Source organism: Colius striatus, chromosome 3, assembly GCF_028858725.1.
Source record: "Colius striatus isolate bColStr4 chromosome 3, bColStr4.1.hap1, whole genome shotgun sequence".
NCBI lineage: Eukaryota > Metazoa > Chordata > Aves > Coliiformes > Coliidae > Colius > Colius striatus.
This window is the reverse complement of record NC_084761.1, coordinates 53,494,357-53,520,349: the sequence shown is the minus strand read 5'-3', so window position 1 is coordinate 53,520,349 and position 25,993 is coordinate 53,494,357. Positions and strand designations below refer to the sequence as shown.

Here is a 25,993-nt window from a genome sequence, read left to right as displayed (position 1 = left end):
TCTCCAATTCACTCTGTTTCTGGAAAACACTGGTGAAGCCTGCCTTTGGCCCAACCAGCAATAAAGTTCTGCAGCAGTGACAGGAGGCCTCAATTTCTACGCGTAGACGTCTGTCTGTCCTGTGCAGTGCCTCAGTGTCTGTGCGTGTAGTTCTGGAAAACGTCGGGCCTCGAGGTACGGGGTGAGAGGCAGGATCTGGACGATGTAAAACTCCAGGTCGGAGCGCGGGTGCCCGCCAGCTTGTAGCCGCGACCTGCAGGCGGAGACACTCGGCCGGCAGGGCCCAGACCGCCGCCCGCCCTTTCGCCGGCCTCTCCTGCGCGGCGGCGTTGCTCGGCGACAGGCAGCGCCGCGGCGGGCGGGGCGGGGCGGCGGCGGGGCTGTGTTGCGGGACGGCCAGGGCTCCAGGAGGGCCGAGGTCGCGGGAGGCCGGGGCTCCGAGAAGCCTGCGGCGCTGCCAGAACGCAGGGAGAGGCCGCCGCCATGCCGGGGGAAGGCGGCCGGCGGCGGGCAGCGGGGTGGCGCGCCGTGCTGCAGGTGAGCGGTGGCGGCGGCGGGCGGGAGCGCGGCCTGTGAGGCCGGGCGGGGCACGGCGGCTGAGAAGCCGTCGCTTTAAAACGTGGACAGCCTTCCGTGTTCCCGATAGCCCTGCAAAAATGGCAGTGGGTAAAGGGCCGACAGTGACCAAGAGCAGGTGCTTCCGAAAGAGCTTGAGACCCGTGTCAGACCACCTGCGCTCCAGCCTCTGCTAGTTTGTGGCTCAGGGTCCTGGATCTGGAGATACTGCTGCATTTCTTAATGGATTTTTAATTAAAAAAGTGAGGCCAATTGCTTTCAGAACCCACATAAACGTGGTATGACTGTGATATCCTGGAGAGTCCAAGATATCAACAGTGGCTTATGGGAAGTTCTTCCATGGTTTTTGGACAAGCCACCTGCTTCAGGGTCTTGTCCTGCAGCAGAGGTAGCCTTGTCCAACTTCTTTCTGTGCAGATCTTTTTGCTGTATACTTGCCAATCATAACATAAAAGGGAGGAAAAATGTCACACAATGACTCAATGCCATTATTGCAAAAATGTAAGTGGGATCTGCAAAAGATATTTCTTGGGAAGAAGAAACGGAAATTAATACATGGAGGGAGCCTTTTGACACAGAAAGATTGGGGGTATGACAATAGAGTGAAAATGCTATATTATTCTTCACAATAATTTTCATTTAAATGGGTTAAACTCTGTTGCTCAGTTTTACTTATTTATGTGGAAGGGGGGAAATAGTGCTAAGCTTGAAGAAGTGACTCTTCCCTTCTGTGTAAAAGTTAATGATGAAACTATTTCAGGGTGAGACACAAGAAGTAATATCTATTTCTGCAGCAAGAGAACAAACAGCTGAATACTCAGATGACTTTGAGAGTGAAGAAGATGGTATGTTAAATACTAAGACAGAATTAATATTTTTACTCGTGTTCTTCCTTTTCTTAACTCATTACTAGATCACAGAGGATCTTTGCGAGTCAATATGGTTTAATGTTCCAAGAACTCATATTTTAACAATGCACTGTAGAGCATGCTTGCCTGGCAATACATATAAACCAGGAACAAGTTTGATCTGGGCTGTTTCTGATTAGCTTAACAAGATTGTTAAGTAGCCTGATGTGGTGGTGCATGTTAAGGGAACTATGAACCTTAAATATCATGATGTTGTGGGTTTTTTTTAAAGTATTCCTCCATGTCCTGTTTTTCGTTCACGTCTGAAACATCTTTCAAAAGTTTGTGTTATATTTTGATTTCCTTTTGCTGACAAGATTTAGAAAACTCCTTTTTTATTAAATATCTTACTCAACTACAATGATATTCTTTCATTGTCTTCCTTGAGCATTTGAACTCTGATAGAAATAAAATTAGAAATAAAATTAGAAATAACAGGCTATAGGAAGATAAAAATATTTTTTGTTAAATATTTGAACCCTAGCATTGTAGCAGATACCTCCTTGGAGTATCTTCTAGTAAATTTCAGATGGGACAGAAGTGAGAAGGAAGATGGACTCCAGTATGCCTAGCTTTGTTGTTGTCCACTTGCTTTCACTTCTTATGGCATTGGGAGCATATTTTTTTAGGAGGGATTTAAGTTTCATGACAGATAAGAATTAAGCAGTGAATATTTTAAGTATTTTCTTTGGATTGAGTCCATGGAAAGAACATAACAAGAAAGGAAATAGAATAAGGATCTGGTTTGGTAGTTTTGCAGAGATTAGAGGTGCAGAAAAAAAAATGCCTGGAGATATAACTCAAGAGAGTGTTGTATGAAAAATACTTCTAAGTGCAGAAGATTCAGCTTCTGTGTCCTATTTTTTCCACTTGTCTCAAATGTAAATTGATAATGTGCTATTTTCAGGTATTGAGGAAGAACTAAATGAAAATAATTCAGGTACTGAAAGCCCTAAAAAATCAGTTGCTGTTGAGAATCCTCTCTCAGATGATGATCCTTCGCAAAAAGCAGATTTGGAAAACGAAGCTGCTGATGACTTGACTTTAAGCTTTCATGAAAAGAAGCTTCAACAAATAACGCTTTTAGAAAGTGAAAACATACAGGATGACAGAAAAGGCAGGGAAGAAGATTGTTTGGAAAGTCAAAGTGAGGGTGATGACAGAAGAAGAAAGGAAGAGAGTTCAGCTGCTGAAGATGTACCATTTGATGGTCATGAATACGACCACTGTAATGACTTGCCTATCCTTGAACTACAGAAAAAAAAAAATCAAGAGGAAAAGAAACCATTACCAAAGCCACGAGTGCAGAAAATAAGAAATGCTTCAGCATCAGGTGAAAAGAAAGCGTTTTAATATTGGTGCTGCTATTTACTTAGTCATATTACAATAATTTAAAGTGATGTGGTTTGGGTTGCTTTCTGTGTTAAGTATCAGCTGCTTTGGCTTGCTGGGAATTTCTTCAACATTCTTCTAAAAATACGTGGGTTTATGACCTCTAGCTGCCAGGGGATAAACAGAACCAGTGGAGGCCAAGTAGCAGGAGTTTCCTATTTGCCTTTTCCTTTCAGGGGATGAAAAACATCTGTTTGGGTACTTTAGTTCTCCTTCGATGTGTGTCCATGGAAGGTGTAAGAGGGCTCCAGAGTGCCCTCCTCTCTGTGTGCATAGGCCAGAAAGCCATATTCACATAGTGTCCACAGCATCCGTGCACCCTTTAATGGAAAGGTCCTGAAACAGGTGTCCCTTTTCTATGGCCAGCAAAGCTGGGCCATAGTGTTCATGGATACAGGGTTGAAGTTGTGATGCTGAGAAGTTATGGTGCTGTAATGTTACAGAAAGTCAGAAAATGAGCACTAACAAAAACATTTATGAATGATAAACTTCTCGTAATCACAAAGTTAAAATTTCAAATTGTCTTTGAAGATATCGAGCCACTTCAGATGTACGGTCAAACATGTAAAACATACAGACTTAAACATTTCATTATATGAAAAGCTAATTCGTATTTAATGTGCAAAGCAGAACTTGGAATTCTGCTCATTGACTGTATGTGCTTTTACAGGTTTTAAATGTCAAAAGATTTCATATATTTTATCTACTTCCTAATCTGAGAAGAATGCGTCCTCTTTGATGTTGAGAGAAATTTATGGCTGGTCATTACCAGTGATGGAAGATTTCAACTTTGAAATTAGTAGAGCATGATTAGAAATATTGGCTCCTTTTTTTTTTTCTTCCCACATGATGTCACTCAAGTGCTGGATACTTGAATGTGCAGATGAGCACTGCAGATGGCTCTCTTTCCTGGGCAATGTACCTGTGTAGTTTTAGATTGGCAGAAAAAAGTTGAAGTAATCCTTATCATTATGTGAATCAAAGTAGTACAGTGATCCTAGCATATTGTCTTCAGTACCTGCCCATTGTAGATTTACTTAGATAAATTGATCTGTGTCCAACAGAGGAGGTGACTGTCCAGAAGTTAATCAGCTTTTTCTGCTCCTTTGATTTTTTTCTTGTGTTTTATTGCATGGAAAAAACTGTCGGTGCACTTGTAGGAATGTGGTGGTGACCTCCTAGCTCTCTACACTAATTAACTAGAATCTATGCAACTGACTGTGCTGAATAGATGTGGCAATTCTCCCATTTCCTGTGACAGATTTGTATGAACTAGGGCTTAATAAGAAATGTTCCTGTGGCAAAGTACAGAATTAGATAAGCATTTATGTGTGGATCAGCATATGTAAAGAAAAATGCAGGCTGAGAGCCGTTGTCTGGCTTGATCTTGGTGGTGGTATGGCAGGGGGAAAAAACATGAAGAAGTTAAGGTTACTAAACAGAAGGAAGATGAGGAGCCAGAGGATAGAAATATGTAAGAAATGGTTGCATGGTGATTCTACTGCCCAGTGACTGCCTTAGGAATGGAACAGAGACATCACTGAAGAAGCTAGAAACATACTGCAAGTGCTCCTCTTTGTATTTCTCATGTCTCCTCTTAACCAGTTTAGGTCTGCTCTGCGCTGTGCAGAGAGAAACAGTCTTCCATTTTTATCTTGGCAAGTAGATAACCTTTCTGCTATTCTCTTTGTCTAGTTTTCTTACAACAGTGCTGTATTAGATATGTGCTTTCTTCTGTATTTGTGAAGACTCTTTCACTCTAATTGCAGATAAGCCCCGGAGTGCAGTTTCAATAGACAGAAATAATGATATATGAATAAAATAAGATTGTAGATTGTCTAGGTAGAGATTATATTAGCAGATTTAAAACTTTCATTAAGCTTTCTGAAAAAGTGGCTCCAACTCTTTACATAGGTGTTTCTATCTGCTTCACTGTGTTAAGAAAGCTGTCCTATTATTTAAATACTCATTGAACTGAAAGTATTTAGTTGAACAAAATAGTGTTACAGACTAAAATGTCTTTAACTGTACATATCTAGAACTATAATACTTATTTTCATCTGGGAATATCAGCATTTCTTCATTAGATAGCTGCTATAAACCATCACCTTGACCAAGAAATATATTGAGAAAAAGTGATCCTGTGGAAGATAATGAGCTTGATAGGTCAGAACAAAAAATAACTTATAGAAATGGATTTTCTTCATTTTCAGCACCATCATCCCTAACTATTCTGAATGCTTCAGCCATTCACAAGAATAAACTGATTGCTGAAAACCCTGGTCCTCAAGTAAGAGAGTATATGTGATGATTTTTTTACGATCTACATTGGAAATTTTAGAAACTAACTTTTATTTAGCTGAAAACATTTTCATGGACAAAAAGAGGAGTGGGAAAAATGTCCTTGCCAGTAGCATTCTTTTGACAAGAGCCAGATCACTCTTTTTCTAACTAGAAACAGGATTTGTTGGGGGTTTACAGCCTTATGTGCTGATTGGTTTTGTTTCTCCAAATGTGAAACAAGAATTATAGTTCTCTTAGAGAGTTCCAAACAAACATTCAATCGAAGTATTGCAAAGTCAAGTTAAATTATACTGCTTAGTTATGAATTGCTCACTTGTTTATTTGTCACTTTCTAATCTAAGGGTCAATGGCTAGAAAGTACTTAACCACAAGTTTCCAATAATTTTTCTTCTCACAATGAAAGATCTGGAGACTCTGATTTACTGATATGAGAAGAATTACCATTGTAAAAGGTAGAATTTGGATATGTACAACCGGATGAGTGTTACCTTTGTAATATCAGTGGTGTTCTAATTTCCTTTCTACTCTCTTTCAGTGTCTTTCTCATGCCCTTGTGCCTCCTTCTGTTCTGGTTTTGAGAATGACCCAGCCTCATTCTTGCAGTTATTTCCAAGTACAGTGTCCTCCCAGCTATTGAAAAATTTGGCCCTAGAGGAATTCCGAGAACGCAGAGGAATAGATTAAGCTTTGAGAATTTAGTGTTTGTACTTCCGTCAAGAATATGCATCACTGTCTAAGTATCTTTGATCACAGAATCTTAAGGGTTGGAAGCTCAAGAGATCATCTAGTCCAACCCAGCTGCCAGAGCAGGACCACCTAGAGTAGGTCACACAGGAAGTGATCCAGGTGGTTTTTGAATGTCTCCAGAGAAGGAGCCTGTTCTAGCAGTCTGTCACTCTCACAGTAAAGAAATTCTTCCTTGTATTTCTTTGGAACCTCTTATGTTCCAACTTGTACCCTTGCCCCTCATCACTGAGAAAGCCTGGTCCCATCCTCCTGACAGCTGCCCTTTACATATTTGTAAACATTAATGAGGTCACTCCTCAGTCTCCTCCAATCTAAAGAGCCCCAGCTCCCTCAACCTTTCATCAGAAGGGAGATGCTCCACTCCATCATATTGGTGGCCCTGCGCTGAACTCTCTCCAGCAGCATCCCGTCCTTCTTGAACTGAGGGGCCCAGAACTGGACACAATGTTCCAGATGCGGTCTCACGAGGGCAGAGTAGAGGGGGAGGAGAACCTCTCTCAACCTACTAATCACAGCCTTTCTAATACACTCCAGGATGCCATTGGCCTTCTTGAGCAAGAGGGCACATTGCTGGCTCGTGATCATCCTGCCGTCCACCATGACCCCCAGGTCCCTTTCCCCTGCACTACTCTCTAACAGTTCATTTCCCAGCCTGTACTGGTACATGGGGTTATTCTTTCGCAGATGAAAAACTCTACAATTGTCTTTGATGAATTTCATTAGATTTCTCTCCACCCAACCCTCCAGCCTGTCCAGGGCTGGTTGAATGGCAGCACAGCCTTCTGGTGTGTCAACCACTCTCCTTAGTTTAGTATCGTCAGCAAACTTGCTGACAGTGCCCTCTATTCCCTCATCAAGGCCAATAATGAACATATTGAACAGTACCAGTCCCAGCACCTACCCCTGAAGGACTCCACTAGATACAGGCCTCCAAATAGACCCTGCCCCATTGATCACAACTCTGCCTTCTTCCCTTCAACCAGTTAACCATCCACCTCACTACCTGACATCCAGCCCACACCTTCTCAGTTTTGCCGTGAGGATGCTGTGGGAGACAGTGTCAGATACTTTACTGAAATCGAGATAAACCACATCCACTGCACTACCACCATCTATCCACCTGCTTACATCTTCATAAAAGGATATCAGTTTGGTCAAACATGCCTTTCCTTTGGTAAAACAATGTCGACTGCTAATGACCCTCTTGTCTTTTCAATGCCTGGAGACAGCACCCAGGATAAGTTGTTCCATCACCTTTCCAGGAATGGAGGTGAGGCTGACCTGTTTGTAGTTACCCTGCTCCTCCTTCGTGCTTTTTTTGAAGACTGGAGTGACATTTACTTTCCTCCAGTCCTCAGGCACCTCCTCCTGTTTTTTCCCCATGCTGTGTGCATTGGTGTACAGGCATTTCAAGAAGGAAGCTGATTGGGTAGAATTTACCCTTGACACTGGCTAATTACCCTTAGGCTCAACTATAGTGGGCCTGGTTTTGTCCCCTTCCTCCTTCAAAATTAGTTTAAAGCCCTTTCTATAAGCTCTACTAACTTATTTGCAAGAATGGTGACACCATCCTCTGAGTCGCCTGTTAATCAGTTGTGCTTTCCTTATTCATTCAGTATTCCTCCCTGCCATGAGAGGGATGGAGAAGAACACTACTTGTGCTCCTGACCCATCAAGCGTTCTCCCCGGTGTCCTGAAGTCCTTTTTAATAGCTTTCAAACTCCTTTACATAACCTCATCAGTACCAACTTGCATTACCAACAGTGGGTAGTAGTCAGTTGGCCACACGAGATGAGGAAGATTCCTGACAGTGTGTCCAACCCAGGCCCCAGGGAGGCAGCAGAACTCTCTGTGGGTTGGGTCTGGTCGACATATGGGGCCTGTAGTTCCCTTCAGAAGGGAATCACCTACTACTGTAACCTTCCTTTTCTTTTTAATTGATGCAGTCCTAAGACATGGTGGTGGCACCTTCTCAAGTGCATATCTTCACATTCCTTTGCCTGGCCCTCAACTTCCAAAGCCCCATACCTGTTATGCAATGACAACTGGGGAGGAGTGAGTGGCCCAGGAAGAGATCTTTGATACTTAAAACAAGTAATTTTGATTTAATTTCTTCTTTTTCAGTCAAAAGGACTAGGGTAAACCTTTCACTTCTTCCTGCACTTCTTCCACAATGTTTAATACAAACTGTGTTCTTAGGGGATGTACAGACTGTTAAGAAATATCGAATCTGTGGACTTCTAAGCAATACCCATTTAACTCATCTTTCTTAGTCCCCTTTTCCAGACTAATTACAAAAAAAAATCCAAGGTGCTCAGGTTGAAAAACACTGAAATGCTGTTAGACGCCTTTTAAATTTGCAGAGGGAATCCTACTGGGGGTAATTTGCTGTGCGCAGGACTGGAGCAGGTAGATACCATAGACTGTCAGATGCAGCAGGAGGGCTGCTGACTTTGTGTTCTGTGTCATGTCCACAGGCTGCCACCTGATTGTTGTCCCACCAGCGGGGTTCAGTACGCAGTGTACAATTAGCTGATCTATATATACACGGAGCTGGGCTGTCCCATTGTTTAGTGTGTGTGCAGAGACAAGTGATAAATCTACAAAGCTAGCTCACCTCTCCCTTGCTTGTCACACAATTTAGAGTGTAACTCAGCCCCTTTCCTAGGATTGTTTAGTAATTTACATATTATTACAGGTTCATTTTCCCATATTGTGCATGTCCAAGAGTTAGGGTCTTCACCCGAGCAAGGTGTTTTTCGACCTCTGAGCGTGATTTTTATATTATGAAGACAGATTCTTTAAGGCCACTAATTTGACAGTTCTAAAGTTTATAATGAACAACCTTAACAAAGCACGTATGTTCCGGGATGCTTTGCTCTTCAAGGCCACTAACTCCTGATTAGAAGTTCCTTACTTCATCATCTTAGTCATTGTGAGGAACACACTGACCTGACACTTGCCTGATATAGTTTCCAAGCTGATAATTGCTGAATGAGAATGGTCTTTGAGATTGAGCAACAACATAATGAGAGAGAAGATAGGACCTGGCTTGAAGAATTTAATGTAGAATGGTGAACAAAAGTAGAAAACTCTGGCAATGTCCTGAGTAATTAATAATAAATATGCTTGGATCAGTGTTTCATTTCAGTTCTTTTTAATATTTTACTGATACATTGGATTTGAAGATTGATTGTTACACATTGATGTTTTTAAGGATCATTAATGAAACAATGTTTTAGAAGGGTTTGTATGGGGCAAATGATATGAGCATCAGTGTACCAGAATTCTCTAAGTGCAGGGACAGCATAAGAAGGAGAGAATAATAAAGGCGATGGTGTCAGAAGAAATAAGGACACAGAAACAACAATGATATAGAGTCTTCAACAAAAGTGGAGGAAAAGTGATAGGAAAAGATTGTTCAGATGTGATGCTAAAGTGAGCAGGTGTAAGAATTCCAAGCAGATTGATCAAACTTGTAGCTTGAACTGTCAAGAAGCTGCAATGGTAATATTTACAGATTTTATGTGGCATTTTTCATCTAACCATGAGAAGGTTAGCATTTTGTATCTGTTTTGCAAACAGAGCCAGTCTGACTTGCATGTGAAGTTCGTGATCCAAAATGCTCATAGTTGGCAGTAAACCTGCTGTTGCCAGTGTCCTATGCACTAAGAGATGAACCTTAGTTAGAGTTGTACCATTTCTGATGCCTATAGTTTATATACAGTTGTGTTATCTAGTAAGTGTGAAGTTAAATATGAAAGTTTACAAATTAACTGAGGATAGAAAATGGTTCGTATATTTTTGGAAATCTAATTCAAGGTCACCTTCACAGTTATCAATCTAGGTGAAATTTCTTTGATTGTCAGCACTGATAATCCTTTCTTCAAGTATCTAGCAGTTAAATTGCTCATCCACAATTTCTATTTCTTTGAAGAATTCCGTCAGAAAATTGTGGAAGCCTGTAATTCAGAATTTGCCATGGCCTTTTTTGCTTTGTGGCTGAATTGTTTTGCAAATTTAGATCTCTGCATTAATGGCAGTTCAGATCTGATAAAAATATTTGTAAGTATTGTTAATAAAGTGTTTTGTGAATTACATTGTCACCACTTAGGCATACATTTAATTTGAGGTGACATTTAGTTTAAATCCAGACCTCAAAATCTTTCTGTTATTTTCTTATGTATGCCACACCCCTGAAAAACACAAAGTAGTTTTCGTTACCCAAATTGACATACAGGCTTCATTGATAGATGAAGATGTGAGAGGAACACTTGCTGTGATTGTGGTGGCTCTTGCTTTTCATTTCTTCACTAGAACCATATGTGGGTGGTCAAACAGACGGGAAGATTTGCCTTTGTTATTCTCTCATGTTGTATATTTGTTAAAACTTCAGTTGCTACTCCAGTCTTACATTTAAATACAATACAAGTGAATACTCTTCTTATTAGTCTATATAGTTCTCAGAAGGAAGTATACAGAAAATGTATCAAATTTAGTAGTATGTTTCATAATCAGAAGTTTTTAGTTCAGAAATAGCAGTGACATTCTTGTGATGCATCCTTTCAATTGTTTTTTTGCCTGTTAGGTCAAGATCAGAAGATCAGCACCAATGACTTGAAACCTGAGGACAATAGAAAATCTCCTTCTGTTGTAATGATGACCACAGTATATGAGAAGACAAAGAAATTGCAGAAGTCAGTGGATGACAGTTCAGATGAAACAGTGAAAACAGCCGAAGGGCAAATAGTAACTGATAGGATGCAGGAGGTATCTGTGAATGATCAGTCTGAGCATGGGGAGGGAAAGGACTCTGTCAAGGTATGGATTTTTAACATTGTTTAGAACAATGTCCTATAAGCAAGGTGAAAAGTTTTGTAGAAGTACTGTTGGTAGCTTAAATGTGTAGAACTATGTAAAGCTGACAGATTATCTCAGCTTCCAGAGCTGAGGCTCTTACAAATTCTGTATAGTTTTATGAAAGATTCAGGGAATGATTTTTACACAAATCATTTAAGCCACGTAAAGGTATTGAAATGTGCAGTTTCCAGTCTTGAGGAAATACCTTTATCCAAGTGAAAATGTCAAATCTCTATTGTAAATTGGAATGAGCAGTGTTGGCAGAGGATGGAATCCATGATGTGACCTGAATAATGGACAAGATGCAAAGCAGTTTGTCCTTTAAGGTCAGAAAGAAAATGTGTAGATATATGTAATTGTTAAAGCTAGATGCTAAAAAAACCATTAAACGGATGTTGGTAGTGGAGTCCTCAGGGGTTGGTGCTGGGACCGGCAATGATCTTGATGAAAGAACAGAGGGCACTGCCAGCAAGTTTGCTGATGATACTAAACTGGGGGAAGTGGGTGACACACCAGAAGGCTGTGCTGCCATTCAACGACACCTGGACAGTTGGAGACTTGGGAGGGGCGAAATCTGATGAAATTCAACAAGGGCAAGTGTAGAGTCTTTAATCTGGGAAATAATAGCCCCATGTACCAGTATAGGCTGGAGAATGAACTCTTAGAAAGTAGCATAGGGGAAAGAGACCTGGGGGTCGTGGTGGACAGCAGGATGACCATGAGCCAGCAATGTGCCCTCTTGCCCAAGAAGACCAATGGCATCCTGGAGTGTATTAGAAGGGCTGTGATTAGTAGGTTGAGAGAGGTTCTCCTCCCCTTCTACTCTACCCTCGTGAGACCACATCTGGAACGTTGTGTCCAGTTCAGGGCCTCAGTTCAAGAAGGACCGGGAACTGCTGGAGAGAGTTCAGTGCAGGGCCACTAATATGATGGAGTGGAGCATCTTCCTTCTGATGAAAGGCTGAGGGAGCTGGGGCTCCTTAGGTTGGAGAAGAAGAGACTGAGGGGTGATCTCAGTAATGTTTACAAATATGTAAAGGGCAGGTGTCGGGAGGATGGAGGATGGAGCCAGACACTTCTCAGTGCTGTCCAGTGATAGGACAGGGGGTACAAGCTGGAACACAAGAGGTTTCAAAGAAACATAAGGAAAAACTTCTTCACTGTGAGGGTGATGGAACACTGGAACAGGCTACCCAGATGGCTTGTTGAGTCTTCTTCTCTGGAGACATTCAAAACCTACCTGGACGAGTTCCTCTGTGACCTGCTCTAGGTGGTCCTGCTCTAGCAGTGGGGTTGGACTTGATGATCTTTCGAGGTCCCTTCCAACCCTTGAGATTCTGTGTTTCTGTAAAAGCCACAGCCTAGCTGGGTTCTTTTTATTCCTTTGTATTTCTGAACTATAGACTATATTTTTATATGAAACAAAGAAACATTTCTAGGTGCCATTCCAAAAAGATGCAGGTATTCTGCAAGTTTGCTTGTTTGTTTTGTTGGTGGGTTTTTTTACTTTCTTACCCTTTACTATACCCTTTCTGTGTTAGAGTGGTCGTCTTGCATATTTTTCTAACATAACAGAATCATAGAGTATCTCGAGTCGGAAAAGACCCATAAGGATCATCAGATCAACTCCCAGCATCTTGTTAGCCTGCAAAAAATCTGTTACATACTTATGTAGTTCTGCGCTTGATAAGCTCTATAATTTTACTTCTGTGTTTCTTAGAAACTAAATGAAACAAAGGAGAAACTTCTACAAAACCCCAAAGCTGCTTTATCTGACAGGTAAGAGAAGGATGCTATGTATCACATTCTACAGAGACTAAGATGCCTAGTCCAGCAAGGATAATAGGATAGCCAGGACAGCAGAGTACTTGCCCTGGGTGGAAGAGGAAGAAGTTAAAGACTTGTTGGCCAAGCTTAAGGCTCATAAGTCAATGGGTCCTGTTGGGATGCATCCTAGAGTGCTGAGGGAGCTGGCTGATGTGATTGCTAAGCCCCTCTCCATCATTTTTGAACAATCATGGAGGACGGACGAGCTGCCTGAGGACTGGAGAAAGGCCAATGTCACTCCAGCCTTCAAAAAGGGCAGGAAGGATGACCCAGGAAACTACAGGCCCATCAGCCTCACCTCCATCCCTGGAAAAGTGATGGAACAACTCATCCTGAATGTTATCACTGAACATATGAAGGAAAAGATGGTTATCAGGGGGAGTCAACATGGCTTCACCAAGGGGAAATCCTGTTTGACCAACCTGATATCCTTCTATGAGTGCATAACCGGCTGGCTAGATGAGGGGAGAGCAGCGGATGTTATCTGCCTTGAGTCCAGCAAGGCTTTTGACACTGTCTCCCACAACATCCTCATCAGAAAGCTCAAGCAGTGTGGCTTGGATGAGTGGGTGGTGAGGTGGATCGAGAGCTGGCTGAATGATAGAGCATAGAGAGTGGTAATCAATGGCACAGAATCGAGTTGGTGGCCTGTGGCCAGTGGGGTTCCACAGGAATGGGTTCTGGGGCCAGTCTTGTTCAGCATCTTCAGCAACGACCTGGATGAGGGGACAGAGTGTATCCTCAGCAAGTTCGTTGCTGACACCAAACTGGGAGGACTGGTTGATTCCCCAGAAGGCTGTGCTGCCATTCAGCAGAATCTCGACCAGCTTGAGAGTTGGGCAGAGAGGAACCTCATGAGGTTCAACAAGGACAAGTGCAGAGTCCTGCATCTGGGAAGGATCAACCCCATGCACCAGTACAGGCTGGGGATTGACCTGCTGGAGAGCAGCTCTGCAGACAGAGACCTGGGAGTCCTGATTGATAATAAACTAAATATGAGCCAGCAATGTGCCCTCGTGGCCAAGAAGGCATCCTGGGATGCATCAAGAAGAGTGTAGCCAACAGGTCAAGGGCAGTTCTTCTCCCCCCTCTACTCTGGTGAGGCCTGTGTACAGTGAGACCCTGGAGTACTGTGTCCAGTTCTGGGCTCCTCAGCTTAAGAGGGTCAGGGAACTTCTGGAGAGAGTCCAGCACAGGGACACCAAGATGATCAGGGAACTGGAGCGTCTTTCATACGAGGAAAGGCTGCAGGAACTAAGGCTGTTTAATCTAGAAAAGAGGAGACTGAGGGGGGAATCTTATTAACATTTACAAATATCTAAAGGGTGGGTGTCAGGAGGTTGGGGCATCCTTTTTTTCTATTGTAGCTAGCAACTGGACAAGGGGTAATGGGATGAAGCTGGAACACAAAAAGTTCCATTTAAATATAAGAAAAAACTGTTTCACTGTGAGGGTGAGGGAGCAGTGGCACAGGCTGCCCAGAGGGGTTGTGGAGTCTCCTTCCTTGGAGGTTTTCAAGACTCGCCTGGACATGTTCCTATGTGACCTGATCTAGGTGGACCTGCTTCTGCAGGGAGGATGGACTAGTTGATGTCTAAAGATCCCTTCCAACCCTACCATTTTATGATTCTATGATTTAAGTGCCCTGACAATGATGCCTCACTCTTGTTTTCTGTCAGCATTGTCTTCACTGCTGACAACCTCTGACTATCTGTGGAAAACAGTTTAGTAGATGTGGAATGTTACCACAAGCCTTTCTCAGAGTTATGTCAGATCAGATTCCAAGTATTTTGCTGGTGGTTATGATGAGTGTGTCTACCAGTGAATCCAGTCCGTGATGTCTTTACAAGTTCTAAATTGTTTTGCAGAAGTGTAAGGAACTTATGAATTTCCTTGGGCTCTATATGGTGAGTAGTGGCTCATTTCAGCAATAATAAAGTCCTCAGAAGAAAGCAGACTTCTTCCTCCTTTTGTTTTTCCTTGTCCCCAGCCAAGTGCATGAACAACAAAGCCACAGTAACTTCTGGTATACATTGAAATAAAAGGAACACTACTTAGTATCATCTGCAACAAATGGAAAGACCATGAATATGTTTGTATCTCTGTATTTTTACAGGGCTCTGTCTTCTGCACACTCAAAGGAAAAGGCGAAAGCAGTTCCATCAGCTACACCTGTTTCATCTCAATATCTGGGAACGCTAAAGGTGTTGGAGGACAAACACGTGCAGAAGAGCAGTACAGAATTTGGCAAAGCAGACAGTTTACGAGCAGCTGTTTTCCAGGTAGATCTTAAAAACAAACAAAAAATGAACAAAACAACCAACCAACAAAACTATACCTGTAAAGGTCCTGGTATAGGAGTCAACATGTCTTATTTTCTTGAAATCAGTACTGAGTATATTTCTTGCAAATGCATACAGCTGTAGTAATCCTTTGATTCTGTTAGCTATTTCTTTTATCAAATTATGAAGTAAAAAGATGAGAGGGACATGCTGTGGTTCAAAATTTATTGTCAGACTGTTTTCAGACAAATATAATACTTTCCTTTATTTCTGCTTCGTCCTTAACATAAGTAAATGTGTAGTTTAAAGTTTCTTTTCCTGGTATGTTCTGTTCAGTTGGCATTCAGGAAAAATGAAAAAAGCCCAATATTCTCTCTAGAAGGATAATCTGGGGATTCTATACAGAGTTCTGTAACAATTAGTTTGTGGTTTCCAACAGGTTTTTGCTACTTAATCAGTGTGAGAAAAACTTTCATTAACAGTTGCTGTTCCAATCAGTATGTGCTTTTAATACTTGGTGTAGTTCTAGAACAAAATTTAGAACTTCAAATCTGTATTTATATTTTCTCTGTAATTTTTAAAGGTAAAGTAGGCTTCATTTAGGGCACATCTCTCTCTAAGCAGCATACCAAGAATATAGTTAAACTTGGAAAATTTAAGACTGATTCTGCAAATGACTCATTAGACTTTAGGATGCCTGACATCTCATTCTTCCCAATTGGATTTTATTCTCTTTAATTATAGGTATTTTCAAGAGAGACAATAAACGTAAAGGCTGAGGGAGCTGGGGCTCTTTAGCTTGGAGGAGACTGATGTTTACAAAGATGTAAATGTAATTAATTTTTACAAAGATGTAAAGAGTGAGTGTCAGGAGAATGGAACCAGGCTGTTCTCAATGATGTCCAATGATAGGACAAGGAGCAATGGGTACAAGTTGGAACGTAAGAGGTTCCAAAGAAATACAAGGAAGAATTTCTTCACTGTGAGGGTGACAGAACGCTGGAACAGGCTGCCCAGATGGGTTGTGGAGTCTCCTCTCTGGAGACATTCAAAACACACCTGGACAAGTTCCTGTGTGACCTATTCTAGGTGGTCCTGCTCTGGGAGGGGTTTGGACTAGATGATATTTTGAGGTCACTTCCAACCCTTAAGATTCTGTGATTCTGTAAGTAGTATTCCTGTAGAATAGACCAGGTGATAAGAATCTGTATTCTAATCTTCTTTGGCTTAAATTTTTTGTGGGTTTTCAAAGATTTCTTTTAAAGATCCTTGAGCTTTTTTGTGCTTTTTAACTATGAACCTTAGACGCTTTTGATCACAGTATTTATGTCACCACAGCTTAGTCTTCCACATGGGGTAGTTATTTATGTAGCATGTTGAAGAACTAAGAGTAGTTTTGGTGGTCATTATATTGGTGCTGATCTAATAATGTTTGTCTGTTTTAACAGAATTGTTTTAGTTATACCTCAAAAAGACTTTAAAAGTACAGAAGTCTTCTAATGATTCTTACAGAATTGGTTGAAAAAGAAAAAGGGCGTTTTACTGGAATTAAAAAGAATTGAAAAGGAGAAAGCTGAAAGTCTAAGGAACAATACTGAAGAGGTTTGTTTACATTGTTGTTTAAAATTAAGTTGACCAACTATAATACTTTGAAGTATGCTTTCCTGTGCTTTCTGCCTAATTACATCACCCTGCTATTCTCAGGCATCAAGTTTTCTCTAAACAGTACGAGGTGAGTTGAAACAGTAAATGACGTCCCACTTGTTGTGATTGCTATAAAGAGTGTGGCTGATGAAAACACGTAAGGTATGTTAAAAGTGTGCTGCTTAGATTAATTTTCAAGTTTGTTTACAAAGACCTTAGGATGGTCAACACTTCAGGTGTTAAGCTTTAATTTGTCATCTGTCAGAAAATGAGTTGGATCCCTATCTTAAGAGGTGTTTATCTTCAGAGGACTGTATTTCAAATAGTACCACACGTGACTCTTAGATTTTTCTCATTTGATTTATTCAATATGATTTACTTCTAAGCATTTAACATGTATTTCGTATTCTTCTACATCTGTTTTGCAGGAGAAGTTTGTCTCATTTGATTAAGTTAAGTTAAAAATGAGCCCAGAAAAAAACTGCTCTAAATAGTTCAAATTTAATTTTGAGAATTACTTGGAATGTTTCCTGCAAATCAGTTTCCATTTCTTCATTGTTCCATCTCATCCTATGTTTGACAATGAGTTTAAGCATACTATTTCAATTATAGTTTTATATTTAAATGTATTTCAATGCTGATTGTTCTTTTCCTTCTAGAAGGAAGCTGTTAAAAGAGAGGAAGCAATTGCATCTTTTGAAGCTTGGAAAAAAAAGAAAGGAAGAGAAGCAAAGAAGCTAAGTGAAAGAAAGAAGCTTGAGGAGATTCAGAGAAATAAAGAAGCAGAGCAGAATGAGGAGAAAATAGAAGCAGCACAGAAGGTGATGTGAAATATGTACATAAATAAATGTGTATTGGATATGCTTTGGGAGATTGTTGAGAATAACTTTGATTAATCCAGCAAGAGATGGAAACAAACTAGATTCTAAAACCTGAACATGGTTAATTTTTGAAAAAAGCTCATATTAGATTCTGTTCTGTTGGAAGTATGTAATATTTACATTTGCACACAAACAGGCATTTTTCCATGTATTCATTCTATTAACATAAAATAAGCTCCATGTAAACACAGTGGCAATTAACCCTTACTGGGGGAAAAAAAATCTATTACTTTAGGAATAGCGATACTGACTTCCTAGCAATGCTACAAACAAATATTACAAAATCGGAATGTGTAGAAATTACACGTTCAAGCAAGTAGAGTATTGACAAAAAGGTAAGGAGTAAGATCTCTAATGAATCTGTGGTTTTATTCAGGCATTCGAAAAATGGAAAGAAAGAAAAGTGGAATATTTAAGAGAGCAATGCAGAAAGGAAAAGCAGTCTGAAAGAATCCAGAAGAAGAAAGAAGAGGAACTGGTTGCAGAGAAGAAGAGAGACAGCGTGTCAGCAGTTGAAAAATGGTACTACTCCACTGGGATTTGGAATATCGTGGTTCCCCAAATGTTTGCTATATATTCAGTAGTTGTTCTGTGAGTGCTTCATGTGCTTTTAATGGGGAGACAATAGGATCTTGAGTCCCAAGGGAGAATAAGTCTTAACAATGAGAACAAGCAGCACAGCTTCTTTCCTTTTGGTGACTTAAATGCTTTGTTCCCCAAAAGGCTACTGACTAAGCCCAGGCAGAGACACTGCACTTGAGAATATTCACAGAGTAGTATGGTTTATGTGATTAGTCTCGTGCTTCATTACTAAACCATGAGAAAGAAGGTAAGTATCTTAAAGTTTTGTGGAATACAATGAATGAGTGTAGATGTATTCATAAGCAAATGAGATAGATAGCTCTTTTGACTCAGTTATCAGTCACAGATGCAGCATTTATTCTCTTACATGATAATCTCCTGTTCTTCCCTCTCACTGTAAAGGAATGAAAAAAAGAAAAAATATATCAAACAGAAGAAAGCAGAAAAAATCCTAGAGAGAAGAAAGCAAGAAATACAACAGGCAAAGAAAGAAGAAAAAAATAAAAGGGCTGTGGAGGAATATGAAAGATGGCTGGTATTTATTCTTTTTTCACTTTGTCAAAACCAAAAAGGTTAATGTAGTAATGAGTGTGAACACTGTGTGTGTGTGTGTATACACAGGTATACTCTTGGTTTTTCATGCTGTTTTGAGAGAGGCCAGATGATGGCGGCATTACATAGCTTGGGCAAAATCACGATAAACTGCGATGGTCTTGGTATTTAGTGTGCATATATTCTCCCTACTTACATGTCACAGAGTTCTGAATTTCATAGTTAGTCTTAATTTTTTGACTTTCCACGTCAGGAGCAACCATCTTTGAAGAGCCAACTCACCGCAGCACAAAACCTGCAAAGCTAAGCAGCTTCACCAGCTGCAACAGTGAGTGCATACATATTCAAGGAAGCATTTAAAGTGGAGACTTGTATATCTTAAAATTGCTAAAAGTACCTGTAATGAGGTTTGAGATTATTTCCATTTACTGGAAAGGATGTAGCTCTGATGCTCCCAATTCTATTTTTCCTACAAGAGCATACTTTAGTCAGAGTTGATAACCAGCAGACTAATCTAGTACAACACAATAGTACACAACAATAGTCACAACAATAAGGTAGGGTTTTTTTCTTGCTGCAGAAAGATAAACTAGAGGAGAGATCACTAATATTCTTAGCATATATTGTCTTCTTAAAGATGTGTAACTTGCTAGTTAAAGAAAAACCTGCGTTTTTCATCCTCACCCTGTGCCACAGTCATTCATCATACTAACTTTCAAAGTTTTCTTAGTTTGAGAGTGTTTCCTCCTTGTGATTTCTGGCATGTGACCTGTTACATATGGTCTCTGTTGCTATTTATAAGAATGAGACCTTGCAACTCAGCTGGCTTAAGATCATTACAGGGATTCATTTGTACAGTCAGTGGCCTATTTTTTGGTTTTTTTCCACAGGCTTGAGTGGGCTTGTTTTTCTTCTTTTTTGAATGGGGGACAGGGTTGGGGTGTAGATGAGACCTGAGGCAGGCAGATGTATGAGTGAGGGACAGATTTTAAAAGGACAATCGTCCTTGACTAACTCAGAAAGAGCAGTTGTGTAGAAGAGCAAGAGCCTGCATGTTTTCCTTTCTATTTTCAGACTTTTTTAGACATAAGCTTAAGTCATTTAAGATCTTCTTTGACATGGTCTCTTGTTGGAGTACCTCTGATTTCTGTAACAAAGCATTTTCTCTGGTCTCCTTTGTCAGCTAATATCCAGCTCAGTTTTGTCTAGTGGTTAGTGTCCAATCTTAGATTATTTCTTCCATAGTCAATATTCCTGGTATGCTCTGCTTACTGAGACTATCCTCAGCATAGCTGTACCAAAGAGTGAATGTTACTTCCCATTGTACATTTGCCTTGGACTCTGTTTGAAGGTAAAAAAAATACATATCCCTTTTTTGAGGGATAGAAAATATGCTGCCTGGCACAGGTTCTGCTGTTGAAATTGTGTATGAAATCCTGAGGTCATCACTTCTCTTCAGTGGGATTATTAATAGAAATGTTAGCGGTTGGAGGAATGACCAGATCTAAATGGATGTACATGGGCCTACATGAGAGGAGCAGTTTGAAAATTAAGCAGGCATTGCAGGATGTGATAGGCACTGAATTGACTGACAGAGAAACCTCTAAAATGATCTCATTTTCAGTGCATATGTGCAAGTGTTGACTGATGTGTCTCATGCCCAGTCTTTGCATTTTTACTCTCAAAAATCCTGTGGGGTTTTTTTGGTGGAGGGTTTTTTTGGTTTTGGGTTTGTTTTTGTTTTTTTTCAGCTAACACACCTTCATTTGAGAAAGCATATCAGACAGTGGCTCTGTCATCATGTTTAGCCAGAATATTATCTCACTTTGCATGCTAATAGAGAAAATACATATCTTCAGTGAACTGTGGTAGAGAAATGCCTGTAAAGTTGTCAATGTGTCGTCAAGGGAACTAAGATGATATCTGTCTACAAGTAGATCAAGAGGCATCAAATCTGAGAAGCAAAATTGTAGAGGGCTTTTAATTGTATTCTTTCAAATAAGATGATTTTTGTTTGAGGGGAAATAAAATAGGAGTAATATAGTCAGAAATATTTTAATGTATTTTCATTTAGAGTCAAAAGAAATCTGTACAGAAATATGTTATGTCATCCTCAGCTTTCCTGAACCAGATGTGGGTAAAACAGACATAAAATCTCCTCGTAGTTCTTCAAAAATGTAAAAAACACTCCACTTTTATATTAATAGACGTTCTGTTACTTGTACTTTAGAGGTCATTGTGTGAATGTTGGATAAGTGCATGGAAAAGATTACTTTTTAAGCATGAAAAAGAATACCCTGAAAGAGGCTATTAACACTTGTAAAATGCTAACATAAAAAGGATAATCACAAGCTGAGATACATTAGTACTGCTGAGGAAATTTAAGCATCTGATCTTTTTGTTTCTTTCATAGTATTTGTCTCTTGCTATTCACTAAGTGCTCCTCAAGCCAATCTAGATGTTTTGCTTGATAAATTATATCTTTTTACTCAGTACATAATACAAGTATCTGACACTTCTTAATGACATGCACCAGTTCTCAGAAGTGGAACGTGGAGAAGAATCTCATAGAAAGTTTATAAAAACAGATCAGTTTATTTTCCATTGTTTTGGAAATCGTAATCTTGATGCCTGTTCTCTGCAGACAAAAGCAAGTATCCTAAATATATGTTTTCCATTTTATGTGGTAGACATTAACCTAATATCAGTTGATGAGAAGTAAAGCTGGTCTCAAATAATTGTTAAAGGTCAACATAGTACGGTTAAATACCCTAGAAGAAGTTTGAAACTCTACCTTGAGGTTGACCATGCTCAACACCTGTGTTTGGTATTCTAAGGCTGTTTAAAAGCATCAGGAAATGATGTACCGATGAGTCTCATTGATTTGTTGCTTCTCTGGGTTAGAAACAGGTGATGCAGATTATTAATTTCATGTGATTTAGTAAGATCTATCTGAAAATACTTTCGGTATTGGTATTTTCATCTCCCAGCGTTGCAATACGTAATAAATAAGGCTGTTAGTACTTCTCCTAAATGTTTTAAAGCTATACTATCTAAAATCCTATGTGGCTTTCATACTGCTAAAGAGTGTGGTCTTCCCAGAATTTTGTAAGTGAAAATGTATTCATCTTACTGGGCTACTGAGTGGGAAACTTCCACAGAGAAGTACAGATGTAAAACCAAGCCTGTCTAGTGTATGACAAGCTACAGTCACTGATTGCATCCTTAACTATTTCTGTTACATTCCTCCTGTTAGTGCGAATAACATCTTGCTTATTATTTTAGGAAAGATTTCTATCATTTATGTCTTGTGAGAATGTGAACTCTGGTCTAAACTAGAAGATTAAAAGCTTTATGTGTGTTGAAGGCAGGGAAGAAGGCAATAAGTCTTTTTGTCAAATTTAATCTTCTAAAAACCAGTTAAGTCAAAACTCTTGGCACAGGATTCTTTCACAAAAATTGGATATTCAAACCTAAACATTCAAAACTGAGACATGATTAAAAATTCCAAAGTGACTTTATCTCCCTTTCTGGGTGGGTGCATGCTTTGTCTTTGGTTTGGGTTTGTCATACATGTGTCTGTTGCACAACGTATGTTCAGTGAAGAGTGCTTTATAAACCTAAAATGTGCACATTTATTTGGAACATGTGATTTCTCAACTGCCAATACTGCTCCCCTAAGTCCTACTTTTAATGAGTTTTCGATTACCTGTCCTGGTGTATCTTTGAATGTCACACACAGATTCTGATTCCAAGATTAAATCGTAGGAAACGATGAAATTATTATGCTAGAAAAATAATTGGCTGTATATGTGCAAATACTCCAAAACGGGAACATGAATCCTGTATGTGTTCCATTACAGAGCACATTGCTCCCAAGCCCATCTGTACTGCTTGCTCGCACGTATCTTGTCATCTTTATTGCAAAATAACTCTGGTAAGTGCAGTGATAGTACCTTGAGGTACGAACTACTCCCTTTAAGAATTCCTGAAAAAAATCTTGAACTTGTTCTAAAGACTGAAAGCCACTAGTTATGTTCATCTGAGGAAGATCTCTATGGAAGGAGAAAGAGGGCAGAAGTACAGGATGACACAGAAGAGTCATAGTCTTACAGAGCTACATGCCCAGTTTGTCTTAATTTACTCCATATAATCCAGAAAGATACAGTTTGTATGGAGAAATAATATGTTTTTATTAGAATTAACTCTAATGAACTTTTGTGTCACTTGTTTCAGTGGAGCATTACTTCCCCATGCAAACCTTGCCTTGCTTTTAATCAGCTTTACTAGTAACAACATGAAATGTGCATTTATTGAGCCAGACCAGACATTCCTAACTGAATCGGATCTTCAGATTTATGCTAACAGAGACCTAAAGGGCACACATTAAAATCGTGTTGATATGGTTGACTTTTCAATGCATGTTCTGCATTTTTAAGTTTTTGTCCATATCAAATGTGATTCATCAAATGTCCACGTTAAATGCTAGCTACATATGTGTAGCTTGCATTAGTGCAGTTTGAGTGCTGCATATGTGCAAAACAAGAAAACTTACACTCAAGCTCCCTTTTTTACAGCACTGCTTCTACTCCCATTCACAAGTCTACTGTCTTAGCCACAGTTGCCTCACTATTTCTCTTTTCTCTTATGAATAACAGGCAAACACTGCTACTGTCTTGGGGATCTGAGGATATACAGTGTCTCTCAAAGGGGTAGGATCATGAGTTATGTGAGAGTGACAGTTATCTTACAACTACCTTCAAGGAGCAGTACCTCCACTGCTATGCAGTTCGTACATGTGAAAACATGAAACTTTTATGGTGCTTCAAAATACTGACTGATAGGTTGCAAAAGAGGAAAGGGACAGGGTTAGATTTGGTTACATTTATCCTCTCTTATGAGGAGAGGCTGCAAGACCTGAGGCTGTTTAGCCCCTGCAGAAGAGAAGACTGAGGGGGGACTTTATCAATGCTTATAAATACCTAAAGGACAGGTGTTGAGAGGATGGGATGAGTCTTTTTTCTGTAGTGTCCAGTAATAGGACAAGGTATAATGGGCACAAGCTGGAACACAGGAAGTTCTGCTTGAACTTGAGGAGAAACTTCTTTAGTGTTCAAGTGAGGGAGCTCTGTCACAGGCTGCCCAGGAAGGTTGTGGCATCTCCGTCTTTGGAGGTTTTCAAACCTGCCTGGACACATTCCTGTGCATACTGATCTAGGTGGACCAGCTTTTGCAGGGGGTTGGACTAGGTGTTCTCTAGAGGTCCCTTCCAACCCCTACCATTCTGTGATTGTGTGACATGTATGCCAGTTGTTGGTCCTGAGAATAAATGCACTGTCCATGTGTCAGCCAGACAGCTGCTCAAGAGACCTTTTATTTAACCATCAAGTCAGACACTGTAAGTTATGCTCCGATCTGTAATGTCAACCTTGATTCCACCAAGAAAGAAACATCTTAAAGTCAGTAAGTGGTGTGCTTAAGCACGCATCACAAACCTGCAAGTATGATACAAGGAAAATTTGTACCGAATAACGATCTCCTCATTGTACTATATTGCTAATGCAGATGCACCCTGGTCCTTACAAGGGTGAAATGGCAGTCATCTTTATAAAGAGGAATACTTACCTTATGTTGTATAACAGAACAATATAAGAAATAAAAAATTATTATAAATCATTGCAAATTATTTTTTTAATGATGTGTCTTAAGTCATTAGTTATTCAGGCACAAAAATAATATCCCAGGCATCTTGCTTATCCTTTATCATCCTAATTGCCCATCGCAGTTTGAAACAATATAAAATATCGTCAGAACATTACAGTGTTTCTATTATAAGTTAGATATTTTTAATAATTAAGTTGTTTATTATTAAGTTGTTTAATCCCAGTTTGTTCTAGTACACGCAAATGTGATTTAGTAAGTATAGAAAGTTACAAAGATACATCGATGTTCTCAGGTAATGAGAACAACATATTTAGCACTGTGATTTGGATATCCTCTTAATGAAAAGGTTAAGTAATTACGATGAGACTAATTATATAGAAGACAAATACAATACCTATTCCACTAGGCCTTTTGTTGGGCTTTTTGTTTAAGTAGTGCACAAAAACAAACCATCCTTGAGACAGTCACCTTAATCATAAATTACAGCAGATGTGTGGAGCCCTTTGTGTTGCATTGCACAAGTGTGTGACTGAATCCCTAGAAGGGATGAGTTAAGCTCCAAAGGGCAAATATCCATTGCATGTTAACTCTTTGTTTGACACAAGGAAGGCATGACAATAGTTGGCACTTCTGTTGGTGGAGTCATTTCTTTGTGGGGTTGGTTGGTTTGTTTATTTGATTTTATTGAGGTTTTTTTGACACATTTTGTTCTCAGGAAAAGAAGGAGAGGAGAGAGCAGCTTGAGAAGAAGCAAAAGAAGTTGCAGGCTGTCCATGGGGATGAAGCACCTTCTCCCTGGAGTCCACCTGGCAAAGTCACATATTCAAGGAATTATTGAGCAGCCCATTGCCTTCTGTGAAAAAAGATGATCCACAAAGTTCTGACAGTGGCTAGTCATTATTTCAATAACAGCTAATTTTCATTAGATCGTTATAAATGTTGCATCCTTTCTTTTTTGGTTTATTTGATCTCTGTTGAATAGATCAGTTGTCCCTTTCCATTGCCTTAGAAAAAGTACTAGTTTTTTTTAATTCCACATTTAATTTAGTACTGCTAAATCTGAATCTCTGTTCCTTTTGGGTGAAAGCATAGATTTGGGATACATAAGGCTGAGCTCTGGCTTTTTTTCACCCAATAAGTAGCACAATGGTTATTTTTAAGTTACTAGGCCACACTGCTGGGGAGTTATCATAGAATCATAGAATGGTAGGGGTTGGAAGGGACCTTTAGGTATCATCTAGTTCAACCTCCCTGCAGAAGCAGGTCAACCTAGATCAGGTCACATAGGTCCAGACAGATCTTGAAGACGTCCAAGGAAGGAGGCTCAACAACCCTTCTGGGCAGCCTGTGCCAAGGCTCCCTCACCCTCACCAGTGAAGAAATTCTTCCTTGTATTTTTTGGAACCTCTTGCGTTCCAGTTTATACCCATTGCCCCATCATTGGCCATCATTGAGAACAGCCTGGCTGTTCCATCCTCCTGACACCCACCCTTTACATATTTGTAAACATTAATGAGATCACCCTTCAGTCTCTTCTCCAAGCTAAAGAGCTGCAGCTCCCTCAGCCTTTCATCACAACCATCTTGGTGGCCCTGCACTGAACTCTGTCCAGCAGCTCCCTGTCCTTGAAATGAGGGGCAAACTGAAGCTCCTCCACGAGGATGGGACCCACGCGTGCACAGCACAATGGATTAGCAGTCCATCACCTTAACCACTCGGCCACCTCATCCGCTCAACAATTAAGTCTGGAAGAAATGCCTTGTGAAGGTGGTGG

The 25,993-nt window shown here is 40.1% G+C and overlaps 1 protein-coding gene across 1 annotated transcript; it reads left to right on the top strand.

Moving 5' to 3' along the window:
• The first annotated feature begins 397 nt into the window (after window positions 1-397).
• On the top strand, window positions 398-25,155 carry MAP9 (microtubule associated protein 9). The gene is made up of 11 exons (XM_061992971.1): window positions 398-537; window positions 1,337-1,421; window positions 2,392-2,817; window positions 10,516-10,748; window positions 12,508-12,566; window positions 14,731-14,896; window positions 16,409-16,498; window positions 17,200-17,361; window positions 17,798-17,943; window positions 18,406-18,538; window positions 24,935-25,155. Exons 1-11 carry the CDS (start codon window positions 484-486, stop codon window positions 25,055-25,057), a joined length of 1,677 nt encoding a protein of 558 aa, XP_061848955.1. The 5' UTR covers window positions 398-483; the 3' UTR covers window positions 25,058-25,155.
• The last annotated feature ends 838 nt before the right edge of the window (window positions 25,156-25,993 follow it).

Excerpts from the sequence above, each read along its gene's own strand:
- MAP9 (XM_061992971.1), top strand. The coding sequence starts at position 484 with ATGCCGGGGGAAGGCGGCCGGCGGCGGGCAGCGGGGTGGCGCGCCGTG. Across the intron at positions 16,499-17,199 it reads TAAGGAACAATACTGAAGAG|AAGGAAGCTGTTAAAAGAGA; the intron begins GTTTGTTTACAT and ends TTTTCCTTCTAG. Across the intron at positions 18,539-24,934 it reads AGGAATATGAAAGATGGCTG|GAAAAGAAGGAGAGGAGAGA; the intron begins GTATTTATTCTT and ends TTTTGTTCTCAG.